Source organism: Lemur catta, chromosome 1, assembly GCF_020740605.2.
Source record: "Lemur catta isolate mLemCat1 chromosome 1, mLemCat1.pri, whole genome shotgun sequence".
NCBI lineage: Eukaryota > Metazoa > Chordata > Mammalia > Primates > Lemuridae > Lemur > Lemur catta.
This window is the reverse complement of record NC_059128.1, coordinates 156916563-156939677: the sequence shown is the minus strand read 5'-3', so window position 1 is coordinate 156939677 and position 23115 is coordinate 156916563. Positions and strand designations below refer to the sequence as shown.

At 38.2% G+C, this 23115-nt stretch overlaps 1 protein-coding gene across 2 annotated transcripts in view; it reads left to right on the top strand.

The window, feature by feature from the left end:
- The window catches only part of LOC123628350 (ubiquitin-conjugating enzyme E2 E2), a 333898-nt gene extending 311307 nt beyond the window's left edge, over positions 1-22591 (top strand). For both annotated transcript variants that reach the window (XM_045538028.1, XM_045538038.1), the window contains exon 6: positions 21742-22591. In XM_045538028.1, the coding sequence (XP_045393984.1) occupies positions 21742-21839 (98 nt within the window). In that variant the 3' untranslated portion in view covers positions 21840-22591. The remainder of the gene's footprint in view (positions 1-21741) is intronic.
- The last annotated feature ends 524 nt before the right edge of the window (positions 22592-23115 follow it).

Below are 23115 nucleotides of genomic sequence, written 5' to 3'. Positions count from 1 at the left end.
CTTTATATACTGTTGGTGGGAATGTAGATTGGTGCAGCCCTTATAGAAAACAGTATGAGGTTCCTAAAGAAATTAAAACTAGCCAGGTGTGGTGGCTCACACCTGTAATCCTAGCACTCTGGGAGGCTGAGGCAGGTGTATCGTTTGAGCTCAGGAGTTCGAGACCAGCCTGAGCAAGAGCGAGACCCTGTCTCTACTAAAAATAGAAATTATATGGACAACTAAAAATATATATAGAAAAAAATTAGCCGGGCATACATGGTGGTGCATGCCTGTAGTCCCAGCTACTCGGGAGGCTGAGGCAGTAGGATTGCCTGAGTCAGGAGTTTGAGGTTGCTGTGAGCTAGGCTAATGCCACGGCACTATAGCCTGGGCAACACAGTGAGACTCTCTCTCAAAAAAAAAAACACTAGCTGGCCCTAGATTTAAGATGAAAACAGGAGTGTGTACATTCACTAAGTTGATTTGAGGTTAAAGAGTCACTCTTAAAATATGTAATACCTGCTTAAGGTTTAGAATTTTATCCTTTTTTGCCACTCAAATGGCTTAACCATATGTAATTGAGGAATCTAGCATTTCTTCCTCTATACCAGCAAAATTTATATTTTAAATAACTCATTAAAATTCTATGTAATTTTAAAATAAATGCTAACATTCTGTGATCCATAAATAGTGCACACGGAATTGTTATGTTCTGTACAATTATTCCTTTCTTTACCTATCAGTAATGTATAGTCCTCATTTAACGTCACCATTGATGGGTTTTGGAAACTACAACCTTAAGTAAAATGGCCTGTAAGGAGACCAGTTTTACCATAGGCTAATTGATGTAACAAGAGTTAAGTCCCCATGGGATATTTCTGGTCACAAAAACATTGCCAAACTTCTAAATAAAGACCAAAACACTTCTAATCTTAAATATTGAGATAAATGAAAGATTAATAAAAGCAAGTAAGATAATTATTTACTCAATTTTGGGGGAATCAGTGAGTGATGGCAGTAGTAGTGGCGGTGGGTTAAATCAAGGAATGTGTGTTCACAAAGCGATAATTGCACGGAGAACCTTCTCCCACCATGCAGTTCAAAAACAAACACTAACTGTATGGTGGGCTCACTGAGCACTTTTGTATTATCGTGCATTTGTATAGTTATGGTGGACTTTATGAATTTTTACTTCACAATCATTTGTATCTGTTTATTAATTTTATTTTCCAACCTGGTTATTCCAGTTTGGGGTCACAGGTGGCCAGAGGCAACCAGTCCTGCCAGCTCAGGGCACAAGGTAGAAACCAGCCCTAGACAAGAGGCCATTCCATCACAGGGCACGCTCATACGTGCATCCACACTCACGCAGACTGGGACAATATAGATATGCCAGTTCTCCTAACATGCACATGTTTGGAATGTGGGAGGAAACCAGAGTACCCAGAGAAAACCCACGCAGGCATGGGGAGAATATGCCAGTTCACACAGCGGGAATTGATTTTTTTTCTCTTGTAAACCAATGTTGAACCAAATGATGTTATTGCAAGGACGTGCTGTAATTCATACTGAGATTCAACTTCCAGATCATTCACTCAGTGTTCTAAATATAAGGAGCATAGCAGACTCATCTAAAACTTTTTCCAAAGGTAATGTTCTTTATTAGCAAGTCACTCTGTCATTGTATTTTTCTACCCTCTTGCCCACAAACCAGGCTTAAGAAGTCTTCCTTGGAGTTTATAGGGATCTGACAAATTCCATTAGAAAGTCAGTCTAGCTTTTTGTCTGTCTTGACATCAACACACTAGGTCAGCCTGTGTCTGAGAGAAGCATGTCAAAACGGCTGTCTTACTGCATTTCTCATCATTATTCTCTAGGGTGATATCCCTTGAAGGTCATATTACAGATCGTTTTATCAAAGGCATATCAACAATAGTAGCTGGGCAAGGGTTGGTTCCACCTAATGAGATATATCCTCCAACACCACTACTAAGCTTGATGCCCTGACAAAATCTGGTTGTCTAAATATTTCACCATGACTTCAAGCTGTTTTCAAACTTACTATGTTTGATCTGCACATTTCACTCTCAGACCTCAAAAGTGCATTGCTTAATATCTTTTATTCTATAAGATAGGGTGAAAGTTCAGATAAATGCAAGTATGCAAACAGTATTTCACTTTATTACTACTCTTCTGCTCCTCCTCTGCCCCTCAAATCATAAACCCAGGCAAACACATATGCACAGACATCTATCTATAGGTATATACATATGTCCTTTCCGCTTGATGTCTGAGTCTGAGACTTAGGTAAAAGCAAGTCTGGGTAAATAAGTTCAGACAATGATGCTTGGACCATCCTACAATTAGTCTTCAAGAAAAGGTTCAGAATAGCAACTTATCAGCAGACTTTTCCTCAAATACACTGTCTTCATGGTTTATTTGTAGAGTTTCATCCTTAATCTAACCTGTGGTAAATTGAAGGAAATTGGGAGGGATGACGTTTGCCAACTTTTTGAACATGGCATTGTTTCCTCGTGTTTGCCAGCTGGGTATTGTCCAACCAGGATGAGTGTTGTTAGTGTGCCTGTTTCAACACTTCTCTTCCCTAAAATCTGCTCTTTTAAATGTTATTTATAAACCAGTTCAAGTGCTAAAACCAAATTCTATAGATACCTTTATTCTCATGATGTTATTATTTACTGAGAAATTATAACAAGATCAGTCAACTAAGTCACTGGAAAGCTAAAGTCTTATCACAAGCATAATGTAATGATTTGCTTATAGATATGGGCCAAACATATTGTAACTCCAAGGACTTTAGTTTTGACAGATTAAAGATAATCAACTAATGAAATTAAGCATTAAAGTTTAATTCTGTGTTATCCCTAGAGAAATAATTATTCATTTTTATTTTGGTTTATAACTTAATTATAAATTGAGGGTTGGGTTCTTAGTACAACCATGTACCTTTTAAGGAATCCAAGTGCATTTGATTAAGCCTTTGACATCACTCCCAGGGGCAAACAATCTCAAAGAGGCATTGCATGGAAAGCATTAAACATTCTAGTTTTCCTGCCCTGTAATCAACCTTAACCATGACCTGTCACCTTCCACCCCCCACCTACCCACTACAATACCTGGGGGCCCTTCTGTGTCAGAAAGACTGTACTAGGGACTTGAACTTAGTACAAATGAGGATTAGAGTTAAATTACTAAGCTAATTTTCACTTCCAATTTTAATCAAAATGTAAATACTTGCCTCCAGAAATAAAAGATAGCCATGTTTAAGTAATACCAACAGCCCTGTCTGTCTTGCCATGAGCAGTTTATATTATCCTTCCTTGCCTCCTTCCTTCCTTCCTTTCTTTCTTTCTTTTTTTGTACAATGTTGAATTAAGGTCACTGACTCTCCTTGTTAATTCAATGAGAATTTTAAAGTCTGATTAAAATATTTAACACAAATTGACACCACAGTGGCTTGGTGTCATGTACATTAGAAATAACTTCTTAAGTTAAGTGCTGATGTTTAATTCTTTTGTTTTATGTATATGATATATAAAAATATGTATATATATAAATATATATATATGTTTGTTGTGGTGGTTTTTTGTTTGTTTTTGAGACAAGGTCTTGCTTTGTTGCCTGGGCTAGAGTGCAATAGCCTCACCATAGCTCACTGCAACCTCAAATTCCTAGGCTCAAGCAATCCTCCTGCCTCAGCCTCCCAAATAGCTGGGACTACAGGTGAGCACCATGATGCCTGGCTAGTTCTTTTATTTTTTGTAGAGACAGTCTCTGTTCCCCAGCCCGGTCTCAAACCCCTGGCCTCAAGCAATCCTCCTGCCTTGACCTCCCAAAGTGCTGGGGATTACAGATGTGAGCCACTGTGCCCAGCCTTTGTTATCTTTTTAGGAATAGTTCTCCAGTATTATTTTGATTTATTACTGATTTTTTATGATTATCCTAGACTGAGTAATTTAAATATGTAAAGCCCTGTAGATACATGCTGGACCTAATTTGCAAGTAAAAATATAGTTCATGGAAATAATGGGTGTGCTCTCATTTAGAGGCCAAGAGGCTGTTCAGTATCAGTATGAGAGGCAGAGGTACCTCCTTCTGTGTATCTGTTTATTAATATGGAGCTGGAAGTATCTCCGGGTGTGTTCAGCAGGTCATATTATTTTCTTTAATGTTTTTCTCTTTGAAGCTTTTAACTTCTTTTATCTGGATTACATCCTTTGAAGAATTCAATAAATTTCAAATTGATAATTTAAGGATATAAGCAAGAATCCTCACCAAAAGTATTTTGTAAGTGAAATGTTGGCAAATAGATAAAATATAAAAGGGCATCCATTCTATTAATATTATTGGCCACAGTTATTGAAATGTATATTTTTCATAGTGCTGCATTTTTTATTTGGTTTTTCCTAGACTTAAGTAAGGCAGTATAGCATGTGTAAGGGCCAAAAATGTGCTCTTATGACCTCTAACGAAATGGAACAAAACTTACTGGTTTAGAGGGTTGTGAAATATATTCTTTTAAATCATTCCTAAGAACAACCACTGTTTTTGTGTATGAAGAATGGCTATTTAAATAAGGAAAACATTATAGGTACAAATGATACCTAATTTGCAAGTGAAAGTATAATTGTTCATGCAAATGTGAATGCATTCTTATTTAGGGACAGCGGGTCTATTCATTGGTTCTTTTTTTCCTCTTCCAACCAGCCTTCTCACTCCCAAAATACAACCCTAGACATATACATAATCACTATGCAAATCTAGTCAGCATATTTACACTGGAAACAAATGTAGCCAATTATAGAAAAATAGGTGAGCTGTCCTAAGCATTCATAACTATTTTAGAATTTAAAATATGGCTGTGTAATGTAGTGCTTCTTACCATATTCATTTTTAACACCCAAATTCAGCCTCCAATAAATACTTTAAATGAGGCATTGCATTTGGGAACGTGTGCCTGTGCCCACCACACAAGCATTTAAAAATTAGGGCCCAGCATATCACATTTAGTGCAGAATTGAGTGGCCTTTGAATTTCCAAAAAGAATTCTGTGTTTTGACCAGTCTTGATAAATATAGTGGTGAGTTAAGGGTCCTATTGGTGAGAGTCATCCACAGGATAGAAAGCGTGGTCCTTCCTACGTATGGTATAAGTGATCACAACCAAGGAGCCAAGTTTCTATAACCCATTTTCTTATCTTTAATGATGTATCTTGGAAAAAGAATTAAAGTAGTATAATATGAATGTTAAAATGTAATTTTAAAAATTAAAGCATCAATGAGGGTCAAATTTTCATGAAGAATGACTGTCACAGCTAGTTACATGAGAAGTAATAATCAAAACCAGGCATATTTGAGAAGGGGAAGGAAAAGGTGCAGTTGTGTGCCAGACATTGTGCTGGGTACTTTACAATGGCAAGGTGGCTGGTGGCTTTCAGCTTTGTGACTTGGGGAACTGAGAATTCTTCGCTGTCAGAAAGCTAAACTATACACATACTCTTTTGTTCCCATTATTTTGTGTTAGTTTTGTTTTAAATGTGGAGTTCTTTCAAAATGTACGTCCTTCTGGAAAAGATGGTACATTAGGTGATAGTCACATTATGGATGTGAGTCAAGGTATGTGAACATATTGTCAAAATTGCAAGGGAGTCTCGGAGTGGGTCCAACTGCTCATCTTACAAAGATCCAATTTTTGAGACAATGAGGGTTGCCAAGGGAGAAAGGAATTTTTAATAACAGGGATGTCTTATCTTGTCCAGAGAATGGGAGAAGCTGCCTCAAATCTCCCTGACTAAGGGAGATCTTGGGCTTTTTAAGGAGGGGCCGCCTGCCTCGGTGCAGCTGGATGAGGATGGTGAGTCCTAGGTCAGGAAGTCTGCCCTGGGGCCTGCAGAATCTCAACTCCTTTGTCTTGTAGAAAATCCATCATTTCAGGCCAGGTGTGGTGGCTCTCGCCCATGATCCCAGCACTTTGGGAAGATCACTTGCGGCCATGAGTTCAAGTCCATCATTTCTGGGAAACTGCTCAAAGGATCAAGTAGTTAAAAACGTGTAGGGGGGTTCATGCAGACATTTACAAACATTTCCTCCCCAAATGGGGAGGGAGAGAAGCAACCAGATGCAAGCTGGATTTCCACTACTTTACAAAGTTCCTATGCAGTCATTTAGAGAGAAGCCCAAATTTGAATTGCTACACTTTCATGAAGAGTGAGAAGCTTGGAGAGTTTTATTGTCTGTCCTTGTCCCAAAATAGGCCTAGTATTATTTTCAGGTGAAAGAGGTTTGCAGCTGGACTGGAAAGTGTTAAGGTAAGAGAGGTCAGCAGATTACTGTGGCCAGTGCAACAGGGCTTGTTAGGAGTAATCAAAGACCTACTTAGGGAAGCAGCAGGAAGCAGACCGTTGGGATTTCCACTGTAGGGAGGTTACAGGGGCCATCTGTCTATGGAGAAGTAGGCTCCACTCAAAGGTTTAAAATCTAGTTTAAAATGCTGATTAGAAAAATCCCATAATAAGTTTGTCTTTTTATTTTTCCCCCTCTCACATATGGGACAAGATTATTCTGACTAATAGTTCAGCATTATTTTAAAAGAGGTAGTGTGTACACAGATCACTTTAAGTGCTCTGCCATCTCTTTTCTTTCCTCCCATCTGTGTTTAAGAGCCCACCTCAGGAGATCAGTGGTTTCTGTAAGAATGACAATGTAGACTAACTCAATTGTTGTCCAGAGTTGTTGCTTGGGTTTGTTACTTATGAGGTTATTAAGATGGAAACCACTTCGTACTGATGCATTGTTTTAACATGCGGGCCAGCACTTCATGCTTACTGAGCATAAAGTTTTTGGCCATGTATTTTCCTTTTTGCATAGTGATTTCACTCTGTTCTTAGTCTTCTTTCACATTAACAGATTGTTTTGAAAACTCTTATATTTCCTCCAGAAACAGTGAGAACTAAGGAAGAGGACAAAGCATTGGGACAGTCCCTATTGAAGATAGCAGTGTGATAATAATATTGAAAAAAAAATTAATAGGTAAAAAGCATGGAGGACATCAGGTTTTTGGCAAAAATGCATCTTTATGTGTAGTTGGCCTTGCCATTGGGGATCTCCTGTGGGTGGGGGTGATTAAAACGTTTTTAAAGAGGGAAGTTATATGACGAAGCTTATATTTTTAGGGACTAAAGCTTAGTTCATCTGGGAATGGAGAGAAGGAAGACAAGGAGACATTCCAGAAGGTATTTTGGTGACCCAGGTAAAAGATGACAGATGCAATGAAGAGGAAGAGGAGAAAGGCCAAGAGATATTTGAGACTAAAAATCACCAGGACTTAGTTTCCTAACCACTGTGGCAGCATCAGTAGTGACTGTGTCCCACTCTCGAGGAAGTGAATTTGATAGTGCCTGGTCTCTCACAAATTTCCAGGCCAGTCTTGGTGAGGTAGAAGATGTATTCCAGGACCAATGAATGTTATTTAGTCATTTCATGATACCTAGTGAGTTAACTCTCCTGTCACCCCACCAAGCCATCTCCCATTTTCTGCTAGCAGAAAAAATGGAAAACAGGGTTCACAATATACTGCCTATGATACATTAGGATTTGTTTGGACCATGGTCCTTTACCTATAACAGGTAGGTACAGTAGGAGTTTGAATCCTAGAGCTAGAACTGCCCACCTGGCTGAGGCAGGAATAGGGGAGAAGCAGTGTATATAGACAGTTTGGTCTGGTGGTAGAATATGCTGCCCAAGGCATTAAAACAACAGTAAGTTCAAGTGCAGGCCAGATGTCAGTAAAACAGGAAATTACTGAAGATAGACTGAACGAGAGAATCTTTATAAGAATTGAAACCTTTAGGAACTGAAAGAAGAAAGTTGTAGAGAAACTTGAAGACAAAGTAAGAGGTCAGTTATAGGAAATGGATCATGTTGTCTGCTTTAGAATCGGAGCAGGGACAGCTAAATATTAAAGCCCAAAAAGTGAGACCAGGCCTGCCAAAATGCTCAAGTCAGTGACTTGGAGAGTCACTGATCCTATAGATAGAAATATCATTTAGGCCCAAGCATGGGAAGCAGGAAAGGATGTCTAGTCAGGAACCTATAAACTGCCACCACCTATAAACTAAATTCATCCTGACCAATGGGTCTGACTACTCAATTCATTTATTAAACAAATATTTATTGCATGGTTATCTGTAGTGTTGCAGACATGATTGTGGTTTTGTGGTACAAGACTGAGAGACACTGCTACCATCAAGGAGAGGGAGGAATTGGCAAGCACAAAGTGTTAAGTGCCCTCCCTGGTAAGGGTAATGTTGGTTCCACCTTCAGCAGAAGATTCAGTAACATCCTCTAGCAGGAGAGAATAAGAGCAAGGCCTCTGCCCAAATCAAAGGCCACACACCTTCAGTGGACAGTTATTCCTAAGCATGGACGGCATCCATATGACTCACTAGGCTGCCTTGACCACAGATTTCTAGCAGTCAAGGGAGGCAGAATGGTCCAGTAAACTGAAACCACTGAAGCTGTTGTCTAGCTCTGGCTCCGAGCCAGGTTATATCTATCTCTGGGCTCCAGTTCAGATTCCCATGTGGGTGGAGACTGTGGACATGTGTGATGGCATCTAGAGCATGACGTTGTGTTCACACCCACTCTCACTACCATCTCTCGTCCCACTCAGCCACTGAAGATGAATACAAACAGGACAGACTTGGGGGGTGGCAAGTTGACATACTGAAGTACTGGTTTCTGGTGGGTGGATTACATTTGAGGACTGTGGGGAAAAAATTTTTTTTTATTTGGAAGAAAAGGTGTGCATTACAAACAAGTCTCATTAGATTATTGTTGTCATTTTTTTACTTCCATCAGGGCTAGAAGTAGAGGGAAGAGAGGATCACGATAATCTGTCTCTCGTGGTTAGAGACCATGAGAAAAATATTCCAATTAAAGAGAATTTATTTTCTATGGTTGGCAGGAACAAATGTTTATAGAGAATATATATATTTAAAAAACAGCTGGATATCTGATGGGTATAGGCCAATGGGACATAAGCTATTCTTTCTTTAAAATCTAGCATATAATAATAAAATAATATTATAATAAGACAATATCATATGCTAGGTTTTAAAGAAAGCTAATAACTAGTATTGGTGAGGATATGGAGAATTGGAACCTTCATACATTGCTAGTAGAAATGCAAAATGGTACATCTGCTTTGGACAGCAGTTTGGCAATTCCTTACACAGTTAAACAGTTCCCATAAGACCAAGCAATCTCACAGCTAGATACATACCCAAGAGAAATGAAAACATATGTCCACATAAGCTGTTCATGAATGTTCATTGCAGTATAATAGCCAAAATGTGAAAACAACCCACGTGTCCATCAACTGATAAATGGATAAATATAAGTTTTATATTCATACAATAGAAAATTATTTGGCATAAAAAGGAATGAAGTACTGAGGAAGGCTACAACATGGATGAACCTTAAAAACGTTGTGCTTTATAAAAGAAGCCAGTCATGAAAGACTGCATTCCATTTATATGACATTTCCAGAATAGACAAATCTTTAGAGACAGAAGTAAATCAGCAAATACCTAGACCTAGGTTTGGAGGATTGGGGGAGATAGGGAATGACTGCTAATGGGTACAGGGTTTGTTTTGGGGGTGATGAAAATATTCTAAAATAGACTGTGGTAGTGGTTGTATAACCTCTGTGAATATACTAAAAACCATTGACATGTACACTTTAAACAAGTGAATTGTATGATTTGTGAATTATATCTCAACAAAGCTAATTTTTAAAGTCTACCTTCCAATATCTTGGCTTACTTGCCTGTTTTCTGGACTACTTGCTGCAGCTACAGCTTTTTGCAGTAGTATCTGGGAAAAGTAACGTGTGGATCTCTGGTGTCTTAAACAAGTCTTCTACTGTAAGGACATTTTCTGAGAGTACATTAGGAATTATTGCTTAACTAAGACTAGAATTGCAATCTGATAGCTTCTCAGTAGGAACGTACCATCTGTGCTGTGCCTTAGATGAGTCTATTCTAGCAAAACACTTTATATTTTAAAACACATTGATTTAATGTACATAACACTGCTATGTAGACTTATAAGATGTTTTTAAGTTTTTAAAAATATTTTATCAAGTGTATACTGTATAGCCAGTGTATTTTTACTATTTGTTGAGCAGTCTCAACTCAAGGGCCATTAATTTGTGTTGGTTTTAATTTTCTCCAGTCACTGCCTTAGGCCATGTTTTGTTGAATCTTGCTTTTCTATCCCATAACAATATCTAGCAGATCTGACAGTACTCAGGTCAGTTTTCAGTTTTAAGGAGGTCAATCTGGTCTATTTTAAAACTCCCATCTTATATCTGATTTAAATCTAATTTCTTCTTTCCACTCCATCAGGGTGGGTGAAACATGGTGTGGTTTTCAGCTATCTCCTTTCCTCTCCCTGTCCAATCCCTAACTCTTTGGGGGTAGGGAGTAGGTAATAGGCAAGAAAACAGTGTCCCTTTACCTAATTTTCCATGGTTACCATCCTCCCTGCATCTGTGGCAAACACAGCTTTGCCATCCATGCCCTCTGGGTGACAGGTGTCAAAATACCACTTCACATTAGGTAATTTGGAAAGCTCACTGCCCAGTTCCCTGACATTGAAGACCCAGCCCTCACTCAGCATCTCTGACCAACCACTTCCTCAGTGGTGTACTAGTAAATGTTTAACAACCAGCTGGGGGAGGGTGGCAGTATGTGCATATGTACTTATATAAGTTTATTATACATTTTCCTGATGTAAAGAATGTGTAGTACATAATTTACAAATAATAATAAAATATATAATACTCTTTAATACAAATTTCATATAGCCAATTGATTCTTCCGGAAGACTTTCATTGATTTTTGCCAAACTCTCATCTGTATTCATCATATGGTTGCAGCTAACAAATGAGTATAGTTTTAACATGAATGTTGGGTGTCTTATGCAGTAAGACAAAAGTGAAATAAAGATAGAAGTTAGAACTTGACTTGTTAATGTCATGAGCAACTTCTTTGCTGAATCAGGTAATAGTTCTCAAATACTAGAAGAATATATCCCCTAATTTTTATTTAATCTGCATTATTAGCCTTTTCTTTATTACTTCTGTAAGTCTAAACAATCAACAGAACAATAAATTAAGTCCTGATTTGTAGCATTTGCCGATTTTAGCCTACCAACATGACCCTTACTGAGTACACAGGGACAAGATGCACAGTAGTACACTTCTGTCCACCGTGCAAATAGAATAGACAGAAAACTACCAGCATAGATGATAATAGTAAAGTGCAATAAAATGATTAAGAAGTGGTGAGTTAAGTATTTAATTACCTTTGTAACAATATTTAATTATAAGTTTATATAATTTTATTTTTAATAATGGCTCTGTATAAATCCTAAAAACTTAAAAATTATCTGGTAAGCAGGCTCCAGACCACCACTGCCCCTTTCACACAGCATTCTCCTAAGAGTATCTTTGCCCACCCTGTGTGCTGCCTTCTTACAGGACATTGACAAGATAGCAAGGATAGTTCAGAATGCTTCCTTGCTGCTCCTTCTTTCTACTCAGCTAGTCCAGGGGCAGATGAACAGGTCAACTGCCTAAGTAGCTTATACCTGATTTAAATCTCCAGCCAGTGATGGCACTGAAGAGTCTCCTTCTTGCCGGCACCCTCAATCTTTTCTAACAAAGCTACTCTCCTCAGGTGGCTTTGAGATAGAGAAGTCGTCATCTCCTCATTTTTGTGGCAGAGAGGAGAACAGGGCACCTCTACTACTGCACACACTACACTGCCAAGTTGGTAGCTCAGTACTCCCACAAACCTCCTTTCTCTCCTTTTCCCATGTTTTGTGATGGACTCCTAAGGGTGATATTAATGTCTCTTTAGAATTTGGGGTACTTGATGCTCTTTTAGCAGCCCTAGTTAATAATTCTGGAGTAAAAGCACATCTTGCTAGACTTGTATGCAGTTTTATTTAGCATTCTCAATTTTACATCTAGTTTGATGATGTCCACCATTCGATGTAAGTCATGGAAATGATCATTCTTCTCCCTTAATCACTTTATGAATCACACACAATATGTCTGTTCAGGGTACTTAATCTTTCTTGTTTGAGTTAAGCCTATAATTAGTAGTCTGGTTTCCCCACATTCCAAAATACAAAAAAACCAACTTTGTCCTAATCATTTGATTTTTAATTAGTAGACCCAGAGGAATTCCAATATTCCTAAATCCTGATAACATTCTTTAAATGGACATGAAAGCCCTACATCCCTAGGGTAAAGTAGCTTTAATTGCTCCAAGACTTGATCTCATCAAGATTAGGGCTCTCCAAAAAAAATTATAGTGAAGGAAAGGAATGAGGTAGGGTTAGCATCCATCAAGCCCTGCTACAAAGCTATAGTGGTAAAAACAGGAAGTATGAATAAAGCAAAATACAAATGAATCTATTGAAAGAATAGCAAGTGTAGAATCAGATCCAGATATATAATGGATGCATGTATATGATAAAGTTACCATTTCACATAAAAGTTATTGTAAATGTAGAAGAATGTAAATAATAGAAGAATATGTCTATAATACTGCAGTGAATAGAGAGAACATGACATCAAACCAGAAAATATTAATGAAAGTTTGACTGTTTTGACTACTTAAAATTTTTACACTTATATATGGCAAGAGACACCATAAATTAGGACAAATGATATACTGGGAAAAAATATTTTCTCCATGCATAATAGATGAATGGTATCATCCTTAGAGGTGCCCTAATCTTATTTTGGCTGAATACTGAACAACTAGTGTTAAAATCAGTGAACGGCCTGAGGCAAAGCTGAATGTTCCCATCATAAAATGAACTTCTGAGATACAAGAATAAATATGAAATTTATTTTCAAGAATTTAAGTAATATTATAATTTTATTACTAAAATTTTAATATGTTTTTAAAGTTTGTTATTATGGTGTAGCAGTATAATTTCTCAGCACTGCCAGCTGCTAGATGGCTCCTCTGCACATGTGTGATACCTAAACAGATGCTCGTTGTTACCAAATGAAAAGCATGAATTTTTGAGGCCATGTATGCCAATACAGGTTACTGTTAATGGAGATTTTGCTATCAGGTCATTAAGTTTTTTCGTTTTTCTCGAATAGTAACAAAAAGGTAAAGACTTCTCTCTTCAACTCCTAGACTTAAAAACCTGGCTGATGACGAAGCAGCGATGTGAAGCAATTCCACAGGCTGAAGCTCTGTACAGTGCTTAAAGAAAACGCTTTCTAAGCCAAGCTAGGTGATGCATGCTTGGGAGGCTGAGGCAGAATGGATTGCTTGAGCCCCGGAGTTCAAGGCTGTGGTGCATTATAATCACAATTGCGAATAGCCACTGCATTCTAGCCTGACTAACAGCAAGGTCCCCAACTCTAAAAAACCACAAAAAGAAGGGGAAGAAGCAAATACTTTCTGAATGTTTAAGAGGCAGACGTGAAACTTTTACCTAAACTTTTTTTTTTTTTTTAAATTTAAGGGAGAGAATCTCTCTCTGTCTCCCAGGCTGTAGTGCAGTGGCACGCTCATAGCTCACTGCAACCTCAAGCTCCTAGGCTCAGGTGATCCTCCTGCCTCAGCCACCCAAGTAGCTGGGACTGGAGTCATATGCTACTACACCTGGCTGATTTTTCTTATTTTTTATAGAGATGGTGTCTCGCTGTGTTCCCCAGGGTGGTCTCAAACTCCTGGCTTCAAGCTACCTTCCCACTCAGTCTCCTAAAATGCTGGGATTACCATGCCCAGGCACATTTTTATTTCTAATATTTTTGTATTCATTTGCTGCTTCGCACAATCATTGGATGTACTACTTTGTCTGCAACAGCCATTGGTTGTTACCAAGTCTTTTTCTGTTGGTACAGGTTGAGTATCCCTAATCCAAAAATCCGAAATGCTCCAAAATCTGAAACTTTTTTAGTGCTGACATGATTATCAAAGGAGATGCTCACTAGAGCTTTTCAGTTTTCACATTAGGGATACTCGACCTGTATTAGCATCTGCAGTGGATAACATTAAGACCTGTTTATTCCAGCATCCTTTTAACATGTGATAGCTGCTCTTCTGTCTCATTTTGAACACCTGTGTAGACCATTTCAGATATTTCCCTTGTGTGTCATACAGTTTGTCTTTGGCTGAGAGATTTTCAGTCCCAAATTACATTCAGAATGCTTACCAGTATTTAAAAACTGGGAGTCAGATATTAACAATAAGTCCAGCCAGGCACAGGGGTTCAGGCCTATGATCTCAGCACTTTGGGAGGCCCAGGTGGGGGGATCGCTTGGGACCAGGAGTTCAAGACCATTCTGGGCAAACTAAAAGAGACCCCCATCTCTAGAAAAAATAAGATAATTAGCTGGGCATGGTGCCACATGCATACAGTCCCAGCTACTCAGGAGGTGGAGGCAGGAGGATCACCTGAGCCCAGGAGTTTGAGGTTGCAGTGAGCTATGATCGTACCACTGCTCTCTAGCCTGAGTGGCAGAGCAAGACCCTGTCTCCAGAAAATCCAATAAGACCAAGCAATGATGTTATGTTTATTAGATATGATGGTAACCTACATAAACTTTGATCTCCATAAGTTCAATAAACCTGGAAATGACATTGAAGGAGACATTTGGCCATTCAGTTTTCCATAGGCTAAAGCAGATTTCAGCTGAATACTGAGGCCAAAGCTGAACTTCAGTGCAGTCTTAATACTTATAATATATAAAGTGTTTTCATAGTAGTAAGAAAAAAATGAACAAAGAGCATGAACCATCACCTCACAGAAGAAGAAATTCAAGAGAACAAACATGACAAAATGTTAAACCTCAGTAGTCATCAAGTTAAATACAGATACAAAAATGACAGATATATTGTTTTTCTGATAGCTTTGTAAAACATTTTAAAAACTGATAATGCAGTATTGTTAGGAACATCTAGAAAAAGGATAAATTGTACATAGTTTTATTGAAGGACAGTTTGGTAGTATTTACCAGAATTCTAAAATGTGCACACTCTAGTCCAGCACTGTCGCTTAGAGGAATCTACCCTCCAGCATGACTCAAACATGTGCTCAAAGATTTATACAAGTAATACTAGTACTAATAGCAAAAAAATCAAAATCTAAATGTGATCATTAAAAGAAATGGAAAAATGAATGCTCTTTCACTATGCAAAAGAATGCCTTATAGTTATTAAAAATAATGAGTTCATCTCTATATGTACTATCTCAGAAACACAACTACAGGAGATTGTTACAGAAGAAAATACAAGTTGCAGAATGTTTATTATGTGATTTCCAAGAAAAACGTATGGAAGGATGAGTGCAGTGGCGTCGTCATAGCTCACCGCCACCTCCAACTCCTGGACTCAGATGATCTTTCTGCCTCCACCTCCCAAGTAGCTGGGACTACAGGCACGTGTCACCATGTTCAGCAGATTTTTTATTTTTTGTAGAGACAGGTCTTGCTATGTTTCTCAGGCTGGTCTCAAACTCCTGGTGTCATGTGATCCTCCCACCACAGCCCCCCAAAGTGCTGGGATTACAGGCATGAGCCACCACATCCAGTCTACTACTTTTTAATTTTATAAAAGACTTAAATAAAATAAAACTAGGCTAGACCAAACCATGGAAGAAAAGTTTCATGAAAGAAACAAAAATGAATTATTTCTCCTCATTGTAAGGCCAACCCACAGAAAGCCTCCAGTGACTTGGTGGGTAGCTAAAAGAATAATGTCAGTCAAAGATATAATGGAATAGCTGGAGAAGCAGTGGATTATAGCCTTGAAGAATCCAAGAAATGGCAAAGTATAGACCACAAATTTCAATAATAAAATAATTAAGTTAAAAAAATCAACCAGGAGAAAAATGAAAGAAAGGTATCAGAATCACCACCATGTCTCTGTCTCTGATTTGCTAATAATTCATGTATAAAGGATGAACTTCTACAGTGAAATCTGTTTCTTAATATAATGCCAGTGCTGTGGAGGAACGCTTGCCTTGTGGAGTCACTGTGCTATTTATGGCTGTTATTGTGCATGTACCTTACTTACTTACATTCTGTCCGTCTATCCATGCAGTAAACATACAAAGTATGTTTTATTGTGCTTTACTTTTTTTTTTTTTTTTTTGAGACAGAGTCTCGCTCTCTTGCCCAGGCTAGAGTGAGTGCGGTGGCGTCAGCCTAGCTCACAGCAACCTCAAACTCCTGGGCTTAAGCAATCCTGCTGCCTCAGCCTCCCGAGTAGCTGGGACTACAGACATGTGCCACCATGCCTGGCTAATTTTTTCTATATATATTTTTAGTTGTCCAGATAATTTTTTTATTTCTATTTTTAATAGAGACGGGGGTCTCGCTCAGGCTGGTCTCGAACTCCCGACCTCGAGCGATCCACCCGCCTCTGCCTCCCAGAGTGCTAGGATTACAGGCGTGAGCCACCGCGCCCGGCCTATTGTGCTTTACTTTACTGAGCTTCAAAGATACTGCATTTTTTTTTTTACAAATTGAAGGTTTGTGGCATATGTTCACTTTTCATCTCTGTCACATTTTGGTAATTCTCAAATTTCAAACTTTTTCATTATTACATCTGTTATGGTGATCTATAATCAGTGATCTTTGATGTTTCAATTGTAATTGTTTCTGGCTACCATGAACCATGCCTCTCTGTAAGATAGGGAACATAATCAGTAAATGTCATATGTTTTGACTGCTCATGTTCCCCCATCCCTATCCCTCTCCTTGGGCCTCCCTGAACACAACAATATTGAAATTAGGCCAATTAATTTACCCTACAATGGCCTCCATGTGTTCAAGTGAAAAGAAGAGTTGCACATCTCTCACTTAAAATAAAATGCTAGAAATGACAAAGCTTAGTGAGAACGGCATACTGAAAGCTGAGACAGGCCAAAAGCTAGGCCTCTTGTACCAGTTAGCCAGGTTGTGCATGCAAAGGAAAAGTTCTTGAAGGAAGTTAAAGATGCTACTCCAGTGAATACACAAATGATAACGAAGTGAAACAGCCTTATTGCTGATATGGAGAAAGTTTCAGTGGTCTGGACAGAAGATCAAACTGGCCACAACATTCTCTTAAGCCAGCGCCTAATCCAAAGCAAGGCCCTAACTCTCCTCAATTCTATGAAGGCTGAGAGAAGTGAGGAAGCTGCAGGAAAAAAAGTTGGACCCCAGCAGAGGTTGGATCATGAGGTTTAAGGAAAGAAGTTGTCTTGATAACATAAGAGTGCAAGGTGGGAGAGGGGAAATAAAAAGGACAGGGTGAAGAAGCAATGCCCATGTAAAAGCCAACAGAAGCAAAGGTACAGAGCCATGAAAGAGCAGGGCTTATTTAAAGAAGCAGGAAGTTGTTTATTATAGTTAAGCATGGATGGAGAAGGCCAAAAATGTAAAGGTATGGATCACAGGAGACCTTGGAGCCATGACTTTCGATTTCATCTGAAAAGAATGTCTTCAACAAGACAATCAGATTTATACTTTTAAAGGATGACACGAATGTCTGTCTTCCATTTTTTAATGTACTTTACAAGGATTAATTCCTTTAATTCTTATAACAAACTATGGAGTAGGTACTATTATTGTCTCCATTTTGCATTTGAGGAAACTGAGGCACAGAGAGGTTAAGTAATTTGCCCAAGGTGACTCAGTTAGTGGTAGAACTATACCAATAAACCCACACATTCTTGGTCCAATGCTCATACCCTTTTCCACTCTATGTATACTATTTTTGTTTGTGTTTCTTCAAGAACGTATATGTTTTTCTTATGAAAGAAAAAAAATTTTTTCCAGGTAATTTCTCCCATGCCACCTACCAACCAAGATAGAATGTTCTTTGGCCTTGCAAATGGAATCAATCAACTGTTCAGCAGTCTGCCTGTCTTTTCTCCATTCCCTCAGGATTCACTTCCCTCTTACCATTCAGCTGCTGCTTGTCCCTTTTAGTCTCAACCCCTTTTTTATCCTCCCTTTTCTAGATGGTGCTATAAACCATTTCGCTTCCAGGGTACCCAGACTTAGCCTTGAGAGAATGAGACTTTCTCTTCTAGAATCAAAGATGCACATACCACAAATCAAAAAAAAAAAAAATGGGCAAAGTAGGATATGCAATATGATGATTTTTCATTCACTTTCAAATATTAATAACCGTGATTGCTGTTCAGTCCACAAGTTTATTTACTGAACAGCATAGCATATCTTTGCTCCTGGAACTGTGTAGGGAGGCAGAGGTGGGATGCGGGATGTCGAGGTGGCTAAAAAGGTGTGTTGCTCATCATCAGTAATCTTTCAGTCTTACACTTTCACTCAAGTTAGTTATTTTATGGCTAGTATTGTGTCAACAAAAATGACATGATTTTTATTAAACAGATGAGGCAGTGTGGTTTAGAGGAAAGCACTGTACACCCAACTCTCACTCCTTTGATTTTCTTTTGTCCACACTGTAGAGCCTGTACTTCTGCTTTAGGGAACCTCTAATACATGCCACTCTGGTATTTGGGAGAAGTAAGTGGTGCTTAAAGTCATCTAACCGTGTTCTGTAAGTCTGAATATGCTTCTCTTTTCAAAAATTCAAATAATTGTTGAACAAAGGCAGAAAACATAGGAGACTTTGATTTCAATTTACTTATCCACTGATTAATTTTGTGGCTTTTCTTTTGTAGAAAGGAAAACTGATAGGTGATAATTTCAAAGATTAATAAAGACTTGTGAAAGTAATAATCTGGAAACCCAAAAGGATGGGAAATATTTCTTTTTCAGAAAGAAATGGTTAAAGAAATAGGGTAGAGTAATTTATGTTTGAAGACTGTTATTTCATCCCTGGTATATGTGAATCCATGAAATAATGAAACCCTGTAAGAAGATTCCACCTTACTTAGGATTATAATATAAAGATACTACAAAAAAAGTATCTTGTGCCATTAAATTCACTGTGCCTGTCACTGGCTACATGCATATTGCATAGTTTCAGTTCAGTTACTTGCAATCCTTTCTTTTAGTCATTAAACCTTTTTAGCATTAAGAGCTATTTGGTTAATAACACATGATTTTTTAAATTCCCTCTGTATATTTTTATTTTATTCCTTGATTTTGTACTTTAAACATATTTAAAATTTGCATAAATTTCCAAAGATGCACTCACAGTAATGTTGCTCACAGCAATGTTTATAAAGCAAAAGTTGAACCCAAATATCTATAAACAGAATTGGTTTTTAATTCAGGTAAATATTAAAAATTATGAAGTAGATCTGTAATTATTAATATAAAAAGTTATGCATCATATAGTGATCTTTTTAAAGATTACAAAGGCAGATTATAAATTAAGCCCCTTTTTTTTTACATCTTGTGTTTAGAAAAGAAGTGTAGGAAGAAATATGTCAAAATGTTAACAGTCATTTTCTGTGAGTGAATTTATAGACCATCTTCACATTCAGCTTTCTATCTTATATATTATCTGATGTGGTTTCTTTAAGTTATTATTTTTTTAATTTAGATATATAACTTTACAGGTGCACAAATATTTTTCTTTTTAAAATCAAATTTGAAAAGGTAAAAGAACCCTGAAAGAAATAAAATGTTATTTAAGCATGCAGAAAAATTTTTGCACAATCCATGTTGTGTTATCAGCACTCTAATTTGTTTTTGAGATTGTTGCCCCTTTTGTCCCTACTGAAATACTGTTAATACTTGATGTAACACCTTTTCCCACCATACCTCTTCCTGTTCCCTTTATCCGTCATTTGCCTCCGTCTACCTCCTTTGAGCTAAAATGACAGACCTGTCTTGTTCCCAGTATGTACACACTGAGTGAGAATACTATTTGAGGTAGAACATTAATGTCGCTAGTCCTTCTTCTGACAATAAGCCTTACCTCAATCAGTAAATTAGAATGGATCTTTAGTGTGTTTCACTAATATAAGTTGTATTTAATTAAACACTTGTCTTGAGCAATGTAGACTTAAGCTACTGAGAATGCCCAAGCTTCACCCTAGGCCTTGCATTCTAGACTACTGGGAATTGGAACAAGATAATTTTTTTCAAAGGTAGGGAAATGTGGCTCAGATTTCACTTTGGCCCTTTAGACTGTAAGGTCAATGTGGTCTTAACTGAAAGACCACATTTTTTCAAAAGTATCTTGGTCAATTCTCAGTTTTTTTGTGTCTACATTCGGTATTGCTGGTTTAAATCTTGTTGAATCTTGGCTGGGCTGGTTTAAATAGTAGAGTTTTAGTTTCAGCATTTGGGAAAGTGAATAAGAATCACAAAGAGTAGGCAGAAAGGCAAAAGTTGTGAACAAACTTCATAGAACCAGGAAGTCTATTAATTATATGTGATACAAGTGAATATAGGAAACTGGCTTCTCCCTAGAATAATTATAACAAGCTTAGCACAATTTCAAAAAAACTTGCAAGGTCTTGTTGAACAGTTTTTCAAAGCCTTTGTTATCATCTGCCTCCATGGATCAGTTGAAAGGTGGTGTTTCTATTATACGTTTCATATTGAGAAAGTATGACCATGAATGTCTTACAAGACTAGAGTCTCATAATCTTCCCAAGTTACAGATGATATTGGACCACAGATACACTTACATAATCCCTACTTTTTTTTAATATAAAACAATAGCTTTTGCTGATTCTTTTTTTTCATTTTCCCTTTTGGTTCTTTCTTACCTGTCTGCTGTAATACATGCAAATTCTCAACACCAAAAATAGGAGAAGTAAAAATCAGGGGAAGAATGAAATTAGAGAACTTGAGGGAAAGGAGTAGAGTCTGGGATCTCTAGGAACGTGTTACTTTTTTTTAATTGCTTGGTTTTTTTTTCCTTAATTAAACACTAATCCTATCAACATTCTGAGTAGAGAGCTATCTCCTAGCACCCTGTAGTTAGGAGTGTGGACTTTGTCTCCAAGTGGGCTTGGAGGGGCTCCACCCCTTCTCCGTGGTGGGCAAGTGACTCTCCACACACTCCAGTTTCTTTTTGTAGATCCCTCAGAGATCTCTGTCATTAATATGCTCAAGTTTCAGGACTTGGTAAATCATGGTGAGTCCTCGCTATTATTAACATCTATTGGAATTTTTGTAATAATGAGCTATGTAGATTTTGGTGTTCCCAAATTTTGAAATAGACCATCTCTCCCCTCTTTCGTTTGATCTCATAAATAGCTGCTGCGTGACTGTTCAGCTAAAGGTCTGAAGTCCCCTCAGAGCAGGCAGTGAGGGGCACGGGTGCCCTGCCTGTGGTACTGGCCAGGGGTAAGGAGTTGCCCAAGCCAGCTGAACCTCTTCCCAGAGAGCTCATCAGGGACCCTGGAGTCCCTCTCCCACAGCCACCTGCGTTTTCTCAGTGAAATATCTACTGGAAGACAAGCAGAGCAGGGTGAGAAGTGTATGGTGGGGACAGGGAGAGCAAATAAGACTTGTCAAGAAAAATGAGGAGGTATTAGTGAACCACAGATAGATGACTCTGGGCAGCAGGTGTGAGAGGTGGTCTGACAGCAGCTGTCACTGGCTCGGCTATAGATAGCAGTGGTGGTCCACGTTAGAACAGCAGTTTCTTACCTCCCCTCCCAGTCCTTGAACCAAGGTTCTGCTTTCTGGACACTCCTTTTCCGACTTAGAGGCAGAGGTCCTGGTATTTACTGACTTCTGACTCTATTTCCCTTGCAGCCGACCCCCTGGTGGGCAGCATTGCCACACAGTACATGACCAACAGAGCGGAGCACGACCGGATGGCCAGACAGTGGACCAAGCGGTACGCCACATAGGGGCCCGCTGCCCGCGCCCCCGCCGGACCTGTGCAAGCACATTCACCAAGTGCATCAATAGCCCTGCCCACCCCTCCAGACCTTGGTTCTTATTTTCCTGTTTTTAGTAAATTTGGAACTGTTTTGTGATGGTATGTCATCCATACCCCCTTCCTACTTCTTCCTCCCTCCCCCCTCCTGCCTTCTTCTCTCCCTCTCTCTTTTTTTCTCATTTTATTCCCTTTTTGATTCTGTTAACTTGAAAGATTTGGGATTTTTTTTTTTTTCCCACCTCAACATGGATGGGAACTTTTTGTTTTTAGTGCAAACAATATTGGATCTGTAATAGTAAGAGCTTTCTTATATTACTGTGTGGTTTTGTTTTTTTTGTTGTTTGTTTTATTTTGATTTTTTTTCCTTTTATGTGATCTTCGGGAAAACACAGATTCAGAATTATATCTTGTTTCTACTTAAATGTAGTGCTTAGGGTTAATTTTTTGTACTGAAGTCTTTATTGGTGGGTGCATGCTACTGGGAACAAGTTTTTGTACAAAAGCTTCAATCAGAATCACTGTGCATTACTGAGACTCTGTTTATCACTAGCCTTCTGTCTCCCACGCAGAAGACTGTTGGATTGAACAAAATAATATGTATTTTGATTTACTTAAAGTGCTTGTAAATTTCTTAGGGACCTGCCACTTTTGACTGTGGATCAGTTGATGTACACTTGTATTATTAAAGCACTCAATAAATCACTGTGGCTGATAAATGCACTTCTGGTAATCTGGCGTTTGCTTTGTGTCCTGGTGACCAACGTAGCCCTGTGTGTAGTGAGGCTTGTCTAATTCAATTACAGGTTCAAGTGTATTTTTCATCTCAAACCGCTAATATTTCTTTACAGTTGAGTTGCTTAACATGTGGAATTTCTCTAGCTGTCAATAGCCTGGTGATTTTACAGTTGTTTCACCAGATCACTATCATTTTACATATTGGCTGGACATTGTTTCTGTTACAACCTTATTTACTCAACAATTATTATTAAAATATGTGGCTCAAAAAATAGTCTTCTTGTGAAAGTGAAGTCTGAGCTAATCATCATGTTCAACCACTTTTGAGTTGATTTTTCTCTTTTTCCTCTTAAAATTGTTATAGTGATTGCCCTCAAGCTTTGTTTTGTTCTGGTTTTTCTCTACAATTTTAGTGGACAAAGTAAACTCAACTTTATCATTCCTAGTTAACACATTCATTGACAAGGGTATGTCCGTCTGGCTTGAACTTCAGCCTATTTTAGTGTGCA